Here is a 10,777-nt window from a genome sequence, read left to right on the forward strand (position 1 = left end):
TCTTTAGACAGTGTTTTATTAATATTTAGCACACGCATACATCTGTGTTCAGTACTTTCCTGCATGTGTAATGTATTGTATATCTGGAGCATTGCCCTCTCGTGGTTAATTTACAGAAGATAAAATCCCTAGTTACACCTAACTAAAGGTGATTTTCCTTTATTGCATTTCGTAGAATCCTTTGTTTTAGGAACCAAAGTTCCAGAGTTCTGTCTCCAATAAGGGTATCTGTGCAGATCAGCTGGCAGCTATTATGTAATTGTACTGGGTGTATCAAATTTTCAGACTTGTTACAAGGAGATCTCATTTTGTGGTACTTTTTGACTGAATTCTCAGGATGTGATGAAAGGAATAATGCTGAACTTTGAAAAACTGATAAAAGAAATGGGAAACAAAGAATTTCCTGAAGCTAGGGCCTACCTCCGAATCCTGGGAGAAGAACTTGGGTACATGAAACTCAACGATTTCAACATACTGGGAAATGTGATTTTAAAGAGCATTAAAACTCTGCAGGCCATTCCAGAGAAGGTATGTTTCTGAAGTGCAGAATTAAAATATTTCACATTAGATTTTTCTATCAGATATTTTTATATTTATCTTCCAAATAAAGCACAGATATTTGAATGGAGTACTAGTCACTTAAAAAGAAAATTACTTAAAATGGAGTGTCAAAATTTAGCCAAAAGGCCCTATCCCCAAAGTTATTTAGGTGCCTAACTCCCATTGGAACAAATCCAGCTAATGGGAATTAGGTATCTAAATACCTTTGAGAATCTGGACCTAAAATAATTGTGCATCTCGACAACAGAAGAATGTGAGATTCAGAATAATGTCTTCAATATCATGATTATCTCCGTATCTTCATTCCATTTGATTTCACATGCTATGGATCTCATCCACCAATGAGATCCATGCAGAGTCCCAGAGAACATAAGCCAGTGGGGGTCTGCTGAGACACAAGGAGGCACCTATTGACTCCAAAAGGATCCCATTGCAGGATTGGGACCAACATGGGAGTAATCCCTAAAATCTTAATGTTTGTCCATGTGCGATATTGCTAAAGGGTTAATGGAGGTAGAATGTACAGGAATATTTTTAAATGTTTTATAATATTAAAAAGTAAAGGAAATGTATTGCACTCGAGGGATATTGGGTGAAATCCTGACCCCATTGAAGTCAGTGGGAGTTTTACCGTTGACTTCAGTGATGCCAAGATTTCACCCTTCTACCTAATCTGATCCACCTAGGTAATTATATTACACCTATCACCATGTAATCAGATGGTCACTATTGTTTCCTCAGATTTAGGTGAAGAAATTATTATATTTATTTTTCTTAAAAGACAGATTTTGACAAATGTTCTTCGTGAATGTTTTTACTTGTGCCTCATAAAGTAATATTTTTGTGCAGTCTTGGTCTCTGTACCGTATAAGAATTATAGTCTTAGATTAGGTGATTATGATTAAAGGATATTTTAAAAGGTCCTTTATACCTCATCCTAGGATTCATTTTAATGTTACAAAGCCTACATTAAAGTACTTCATTATTCAGTGTTTCCTTATTTGATTCACAGATTGTGCAGGCCATCTCAAAAGGTACAGAGGGTGACTTATTTGTTCACTACATCTTTATGGACAATGAATTTGAGCTCCCAACCGGAGCAGGATTGCAGCTACAAGTTGCTTTCTCGGGAATTGCAACTCCTGGAGCCAAGGCTGGGGTGAAGATTCAACCAAAGAATGTGAGTCTTAATTCCTGTCATGATATTATATTCCCCTAACAAGTGTGCCATCTCCTTTGGGAATAAAGCAGAGATATCAGCAGGTTGTCAAAGACAATACAGAATATTCCAGAAACAAAGATTAAAATTATTAATTACAACACTTCCAGGTTGTCATTAGGTGAGTGCAATATTAAACTAACAAATTGAACAAAACAAATATTAAAATATACCTGAGTTTTATATAGCTATCTAAGATTATTCATCCAAATTAACCCAAGTTAGCATGCTAACTTCTCTGAAATCCTGAGTCACCAGAAATAGGTTTGAAACAAAATCTCCAGTCCAAACACCTCTGAAATTTGGGGTTGTAAATTTTTGAATCTGCATCCAGATTTTGCATCTGGACCCTATTTTGGTAATCAGCTGAATTAAAACCTTGAGCCTGAGTGCTCTTATACATTGGGAAAGTTTAGATAGATCTTTGGACCCATTCCTATTTGTCAAACCTTTTACTCACTGGAGCTTAGTATAATCCTCCCACTGTGGAAAAGTCTCTTCTGACTGGATTTAAATTGCCTGAGGCTCTCCAAAGAGCTATTTTTTTATTCAAAGTCTCTCTGCAGTGGGAACAGCTTCAACTATAAAGCAAGTTCATTGAACCTGAGTTATCTCCCCCCATATTTGCTGCCCCACAAATATCACTTCCTTTTTCCTTCAGATTCTATAGTGTGTCTTAGTGACCAAACTTTACTGAATAACAACATTAATTTGATAAATTAAGCTACCAATATCTAGATCTAGTCCATCAATAAGAATGAGAACATTACTCTTACATTGATATTATCAGAACTAAATAATGTTCTTTGGGGAATGAAATATATCATTTTGTCTTTTCCCCATAGATGCAAGCAGACCTGGTCATTAAACCCTCGATGGCAATTGAATTTATAACTCATGTGGGAGCAAACATCCCGGCATTTGCTAGAAGTGGCGTGCAGATGATCTCCAACATATACCATGAGTCTGGAATTGAAGCCCGGGTTGGTTTGAGAGCAGGACAATTAAAACTCAGCATTCCTGCTCCAAAGACCCCTACCAAGCTCTTCAGCTTCAGGTGTTTGGACCTGGATAACAATATTTGCTCTTTCAAGATTGCATCCTCCTTTCCTTCTTGCTTTTTTGCTTCTGAATGATAAATATTGTACTGGATTTTATTTTGATGTTTTTGTTTTGGATTTCTTTCTTTCTTTGTTTGTTTTTTGCTATTCTGGAAAATGACTGCTACTGTAAAGCTAGGATAACTTCCTTCTTGGTGTAATGTAGTAGTCAGAGCAGACTAGGGCCTGGGAGTAAGGCCTGAAAGATTTCTGAATTTGTTACTCACTTTCATAATATTTGCCAAGACACATAACCTGTTTATGCCTCAATTTCCCCTTTCATAAAATTTTGGTAATAACAATGCATATCTATGTGATGGGGTGATACTTAATCATCATAATCATTTTGAGATTCTAAGATGAAAGGATCTGTATGCATGCAGGTTATTTATTATATAATAATTATTAATACATAATTTTATCATTTTCTCACTACTTGCTATTTCCAAAGCTCTGTGTTACTTAAGCTTGTAATAGGTATATTTTTTCAGAAGGTTTTCACTTGAAAAGTAATCTCATAAATAGGATTTATCAAATAGTAATATTTAGATACATGTCTTGAGAATAACTAGACTTATTTTTCTTTTCCAGTAATACATTACATTTGGTCTCTCCAACCAAAACTGAAGTGATTCCACCTCTGATTGAGAACAGAGAGTCGTGGACATCTTGCAAACCTTTCTTTGTTGGTCTAAATTATTGTACTAAAGTAGCTTACTCTAATGCCAGCTACACAGATGCAGCACCATACTACCCACTGACTGGAGAAAGCAGGTCAGTTATGTCATCCTTGACTGTATCTACTTTTTGTCTACCCCACAAAAGTCAACCGTCCCTATTATGGCTGCAGTACATATTGCTTTTTTGTCATGTACTTTAATAAAAGACAGGCAGGATCAACTGAGAAACAAGATGGTTGGGAATTGAAGTGATTTTTACTGTTTGCTATACTAATTGGATTTGTTAGTTACTAGTATAGGTGACCTTTTTCCCATTATGAATTCTCTAGGATTGAAATTGAAATACAGCCTACAGGACAAGTACAGGAATACTCTGCAAATGCTAACTATGATCTACAGAGAGAGGAAAATGACCTGGTAGACACTTTGAAATTTACCACTGAGGCAAAAGGTAAGAATGTAAAGAACAATCAGACTTAGCTCATCTTTGAATTGTGACAATGCCATGAAGGCTTGGTCTAGACTACCCCCCTAATTCGAACTAAGGTACGCAACTTCAGCTACGTGAATAACGTAGCTGAAGTCGAAGTACCTTAGTTCCAACTTACCTTGGTCCACACTCGGCAGGCAGGCTCCCCCGTCGACTCCGCGGTACTCCTCTCGCCGAGCTGGAGTACCGCAGTTGACGGCGAGCACTTCCGGGTTCGACTTATCGCGTCCAGACTAGACGCGATAAGTCGAACCCAGAAGTTCGATTGCCAGCCGCCGAACTAGCGGGTAAGTGTAGCCAAGGCCGAAGAAAAATCAGATTAACAGAATTAGCATTGCTATTTACAATATACAATACAAAACAATCTTTGTACCCAAACCTGCAAATGCATGTCCTCGGTTTTATGTACATGAGTAGTTCCAGTGCACAGGTGTTATAAAGGACCATAGCTATATTTTGTATCTCAAAATGTTTTGCTATGTTAAATAATAAAATTACATTGATACATGAAAGCAATAAAGAAGGGAAATTATGAGGCACCATATAAGCAAGAGAAAAGATACATTGTTAGGTGAAATATGAAAATAAATGGTTAGTCAATAATGCACAGAAATACTGAAAATCTGTTACAGAAAAAAAGAGTTGAACCAACATCAAATTGTATGGAGAGACAAACTGAAGAAGATCAGTGATAGATAAAGAGAGAAAGCAAGCAGAGAGGTAATTAGAGACAATATAGCATCTCCAGTAGGTTGAATGGAACCCCTAGAAATCTGAAAGAATAAGGAGAGCAAATTTCAACTTGTGTACTCAAATTGTTCTCTTCACTGTCTGCTTTAGATATTTGGGGTAATGCTATTTTCAGATGCTCATTTTTTTCATCCTTCCTTCTATAAAAGCCTAAAAAGACATAATTAATGTTGCATTTTTCAGGTGCAAGACAAAGTGAGGCCACGCTGACCTTCAGATACAACAGAGACAAGAAGATTTTGACCAGTGATGTCCAAATTCCAAATTTCGATATTGACTTTGGTACCAACTTCAGAGTCAATGATGAATCCACTCTGGAAAGGAGGGCATATACCTTTATCTTAGACATCAATAACAAGAAGATTCCCGAAGTTACTCTTACTGGTCGCATAAGGTAATCCTGACATCCTGTTAGACTTTCCGAATATTCTGAAACTAGGTAACTGAATGTTTTATTAACAGTAGGGTTTTCACGAGTATGTTCTTCTAGATCAGGGGTCCACAACCTTCAGCACACGGTCCATCAGAGTAATCTGCTGGTGGGCTGCGAGACATTTTGTTTACATTGACCATCCACAGGCACGGCCCCCCGCAGCTCCTAGTGGATTCGGTTCGCCGTTCCCGGCCAATGGGAGCTGAGGGAAGTGGCGCAGGCCACAGGAACATGCTGGCCACCACTTCCCGCAGCTCCCATTGGCCGGGAATGGCAAACTGCAGCCACTGGGAGCTGTGGGGGGCTTTTTCTGCAGACAGTCAACATAAACAGCATGTCTCGCAGCCCACCAGCGGATTACCCTGATGGGCCGCGTGCTGAAGGTTGCCGACCCCTGTTCTAGATACCCAGAGATTGTCCATCATCTACGTGCACCATGTGACTTCTCTCTCTCTCTCTCTCTCTCTCTCTCTTCACTCAAATCTCTGTTTAAAACACACTTCTACCATAAAGCCATTCAGTTATAAGCCACCACAGATAAATACAAAGAAAATAAGTACAATCCAGCTTCATAATAGATTCTTCACACTATATATGGCATATATAATTTCGGTTACAAATTCTTTGAGGTAATTCCCATATCTTCTGGTAGAGTGTCAAATGTGCCATTGGCACTCCATAAATAATACGAATAAAAACATCAGAGAGCTATCTATAAGAATCCCCGCTCTTCATGATAAGAATATTTCCTGTAGCATCTATGGAAGAGTTTATAATTAATGTCGGTTTTCCCTTGATCCAAAAATTATCTGCCTCACAGACCCACAGTGAAGTGAATTGTTCATACTCTTTAATACCCTTCATTCTTCAACAGAATTCTCTTATCTTGATGCTGCCCCAGGGATGTTCCTCATGCAGGGCTGCCTTTAACACCAGTGGCATTAACAACGTTCAAGTACCTTGATTCCCTTTCATTTACACCAATGTAAAATCAGGATTAAGTCTACTCAAGTCAGCAAATTACAAAAGTGTACAATGCTTAAACTAGAGGACGATCAGACTCAGTAGCAGACTATTGCCCATAGAGGGCCAAATGCTTTAGTGTGCTTACTCAGTTGTTAGATAAAACTACTATTAATATGAATGGGAGTTTATCCTGAGTAAGGATTTTAGTATTTGGCCCATATATACCTGGACAGAAAGAGCTCCACAATAGTATTATAATAATTTTCCTTCATCAGTGAAGTCCCAAGGAAATCAATGGATTTCAGAGCACTCATCAGCTCAAGGGTCAAATAAACCCATTCCTTGTAAGACCTAGAATTCCTTTTTCCAGTTTTAATTACTATAATTGTTCCTGAAAAAGTGCCAGCCATAGTATAGTCAAACAGGTGATGTTCACGTTTGCTACTGGTTTGCTTTCACAGATATGATGGGAAGAAAGACGCAATGCTGGGAGGTGTCATTTCTATCCCTCGCCTACGGACTGAATTCGTAACCGAAGCATTGCTTCATCATTCACTGAACAGGGTTTCTCTTCAGATGGACTCATCTGCAACAGCTTATGGGAATTCGATTTCAGAGAGAGTTGTTTTCAGATATGGTATGGGCATTTATCATGATGTAGAAACTTCACCCATATGTGAAACTGAAAACCATACATGTAACCTCCTGTTACATCTGTTATCTAGTACATCTCTATACACCATGAGCCATACAAGAGTAACGTGATTTTGTTAATTTTTATCCTTTTCTCCCCCTCCCTTGAACTCATGATTTTCAGATAATGAGAAGATTGAACTAGAGTGGAATTCAGGCACCAGCACAGCAGTGAAAAAGATGTCTGCCAACTTCCCTGTTGACTTTGCAGACTACCCGAAGGCTTTACAGAAGCATGCCAATGAGCTGCTGGACCGGAAAGTGGCTAATACAGATATGACATTGCGGCACATTGTCTCACAATTCATCATGGTAAGTGTGAATACTTACTCTAAAAATATTACAGCTTGATCATGCAACCCTGAGGAGCAGTCCAATACATTTTACTGGGACTACTTGTGTAAGTAATCACTAGGGTGTGTAAGAGTTGCATTATCAGGTCCATCTGCTCCTCTCCAGAAAAGCACTCAAACTTGTGCTTCACATTAAGCACATGGGTAGTCCCACTGGCTTAAAGCTAACACTTATTTCCTACTACTCTGGAAAACACATCCACTGTGTCATTGCAGGCAACCCGTACCTGGCTACAGAAGGCATCCAAGGATGTTCCTTATGCCCAAACTTTACAAGATAAGCTAAATGGACTGCAGGAACTGAACATTCAAACAATGGGGCTGCCTTTTATCACCATTCCAGAGGAACTCTTCCTGAAAAGGTAAACGGAGAAATGAGAACAGTCACCACAGGGAACTGACTCTGGAAACTTTCTCATGTATTTCTTATTTAAAATATGATTAGACTTCATTTTAGACAATAGCACATAATGACCATAACAAAGAATGGTAAGAGCAGGGATATATAATTAAGTTTACTAAATGGCATACATAATTAATATGTACAGGCCAATCCTCAGCTAGTGACATTTGCCATAGCTCCACCGAAGCCAATTTACACCAGCTGACGATCTGGCCCATCACATATAAATATATCATGCACTCCATATCCCTTAGCAGAAAACAAATTGTTTTTCCTTCTGCTTTCTTTCACTGTGGTAACATGAAACTCATATTAGGCACAAGCATCTTCATTGCTTTCAGTCTGTACGTGGGCTGAATATGGGTTGGGAACCAAGTGATCTTTCTCCTACAGTCTTACCAATTATGCCCATTATAATAGTGGGTAATTCTGCTGCCCTACACTACATTTTTGTTAACCATTTCAGATTCAGTGCCTCTGGTTTATTGGCCATTTCTTAAAAATCACCTTTGTATTTGGGGTTCCATGACTTTCAGATCGTTCCTTGGTGCCATTCACTTCCATTCAACAGCACACATTCTGCCTAGATACCCCTGTGGTATCTGACTGCCATTTAGGACCATATATTAGAATTGATATGCAAACTAGACACAATCAACTCCGGTTTGAATAAGGACTGGGAATGGTTGAGCCATTACAAACATTGAATCTATCTCCCCTTGTAAGTATTCTCACACTTGTTATCTAACTGTCTGTCTGTACTGGGCTAGCTTGATTATCACTTCAAAAGTTTTTTTTCTCTTAATTAATTGGCCTCTCAGAGGTGGTAAGACAACTCCCACCTGTTTATGCTCTCTGTATGTGTGTATATATATCTCCTCAATATATGTTCCATTCTATATGCATCCGAAGAAGTGGGCTGTAGTCCACGAAAGCTTATGCTCTAATAAATTTGTTAGTCTCTAAGGTGCCACAAGTCCTCCTGTTCTTCTTTTTGCGGATACAGACTAACACGGCTGCTACTCTGAAACATAACATATTTTGTGATGCCCCAGAAGTTCTAATACATTTCCAATTCTTTTGCTTCAGTAAAACTGTTTTGTAGACAGTCATATGTGCCAACGGACTTTGTCAATATTTTCTCCAATTTTGGAGTGGTCCTTATTGGCATGTAGAGAGAAACAAACTTAATCAAGTACAGCTGATAGAATAATTCATTACAAATAATGCTTGTGAATATAGCCCTTTTTTACTGTTTGCAAATTATTTATGAATCAGTCTTGATTTCAGCAAATGAATTTATTATTTGTTAGTATTCACAGAACAGTTTATGCAAATAATTTCAGCCTATGGGTGTTGGAAACTGTTCACTTTAACTATTTGGTATTCATTATTTGTGCTGTGCAATGGATCATTAAATTATGAGTATTAATATTCTGGTAGCACATAAAGATTCCAACCCTAGTTGCTCTAGCCACGGAGCATACATAAAATAGCAGACTGTCTCTGTCCCAAACATCGTATAATCTAAAGCCAGTTTAGAGAAACAGATACAGGCAAACAACAACAAAAAGAACTCGCCAAAAGTACAGTTCTTATGAAGTACAGTGCAATTTCTTCTCATTTTTCTCTGTGCATAATAATATCCCCCAGCACCACCAAACTTCCCTGTTTACAGCCGCCAGTCAGAGTTTTTCACAGTCACGTGGTATTGTTTCTGATACCTGATTGAATGGCTGGAACTTTTAAAGAAAAATAATAACAAGTACTGAAAGATGAGTAATGAGTAGTGTATAATGCTAAACACACTTTCCAGTATGAATTTTTGGATGACTAAATAATGTCTTCTAAAATTAATTACATGTTGAGATATGCAAATAACCAGCAGCTATCTTAGAATATAATAATAATAATAATAATAATAATAATAATTAATAATGAAGCCCTTCATGTAACACTCTACAAACATATCACTTTTATTCACAAGAATATGAACAGATCCTGTTTTCTACTATTCCACATAGCATATTGCATAAGTATGGCAATGACATCAGAAAGGAAGGGCTTCAAATCAAGAGATACCATTTAGAGCACTTAGAGCATTATTCTAGGAGTTAGGAAACTGGAGTCCTTTTATAACTCTATTAGAATGTGACCTTGGTCAAAAGACTTTTTCTGTCTGTGCCTCAGTTTCCTCATTTATAAAATGCATATTATATCTTCATCACTCTGTCTCTGATACCCATTCTCATACCAACATTTCTGTTCATTAATGTTCATAAAGCAGATTAAGATTTTCAAATGGCAGATGCAAAGTATTAATTAGATAGAAAATCAGGAGCAAAATAAGAGTCTTGTGTTTAACTTCCTTGGAAAAAATAACTAGAGACGCAACCAGCATGATCTAGTCAATTTATTTTGGGGGGAAAGATCTAGTCCCTGCCAGTGACATTTTGTGTGGACTTGGCCCACTTAATCTCTCAGTCTTCTTATCTGTAAAATGGGGATAACAACATTTACATACCTACTTGCATAGAGTTTTAATTAGTGAATGTATGTTGAGTGCTGAGGTCAGACTAGGTGATTATAATGGTTCTTTCTTCCCTTAAAATTAATGTATCTATGAATTGCCTCATTATCATTATTACTAATAACTATTACTTTGTGTGTTTCATAGAGTTTTACATAATGATAACAGTGGGTAATTTTTGTGTTACAGTGATGGCCGGATCAAATATATTTGGAACACGGACAATGTTATAATTAACATCCCATTGCCATTTGGCGGAAGATCATCGCATGATATAAGGCTGCCAAAGACTGTAAAAATGCCTCAGTTGGTAATGGAATCAATTGGAATAAATGTGCCATCTCAGGAGTACCAACTTCCACTATTTACTGTTCCAGAGTCCTACCAACTTCGTGTGCCTTTACTGGGCACTTTAGAGGTCTCCACAAACGTATACAGCAATTATTACAACTGGTCTGCATCTTATACAGTGGCTAACACCACAAACAACGTTTCCAGTATGAGAACTAGTTATCTAATGAAAGCTGATTCTGTTTTCGACCTACTTTCATATAGTATGCAAGGTAAGAAGTTTTGTTAATAGTGTTACACTTTTACAT

At 37.7% G+C, this 10,777-nt stretch overlaps 1 protein-coding gene across 1 annotated transcript in view; it reads left to right on the plus strand.

Annotated features, from left to right (window-relative positions):
• Positions 1-10,777, plus strand: part of APOB (apolipoprotein B) — a 46,170-nt gene that overhangs the window by 19,542 nt on the left and 15,851 nt on the right. Inside the window, exons 16-25 of the mRNA XM_005297326.4 lie at positions 337-528; positions 1,574-1,741; positions 2,626-2,837; positions 3,472-3,654; positions 3,890-4,011; positions 4,984-5,194; positions 6,661-6,836; positions 7,017-7,204; positions 7,462-7,607; positions 10,368-10,741. Of these exons, the coding sequence (XP_005297383.2) occupies positions 337-528; positions 1,574-1,741; positions 2,626-2,837; positions 3,472-3,654; positions 3,890-4,011; positions 4,984-5,194; positions 6,661-6,836; positions 7,017-7,204; positions 7,462-7,607; positions 10,368-10,741 (1,972 nt within the window). The remainder of the gene's footprint in view (positions 1-336; positions 529-1,573; positions 1,742-2,625; positions 2,838-3,471; positions 3,655-3,889; positions 4,012-4,983; positions 5,195-6,660; positions 6,837-7,016; positions 7,205-7,461; positions 7,608-10,367; positions 10,742-10,777) is intronic.

Source organism: Chrysemys picta, chromosome 3, assembly GCF_011386835.1.
Source record: "Chrysemys picta bellii isolate R12L10 chromosome 3, ASM1138683v2, whole genome shotgun sequence".
Lineage (NCBI taxonomy): Eukaryota > Metazoa > Chordata > Testudines > Emydidae > Chrysemys > Chrysemys picta.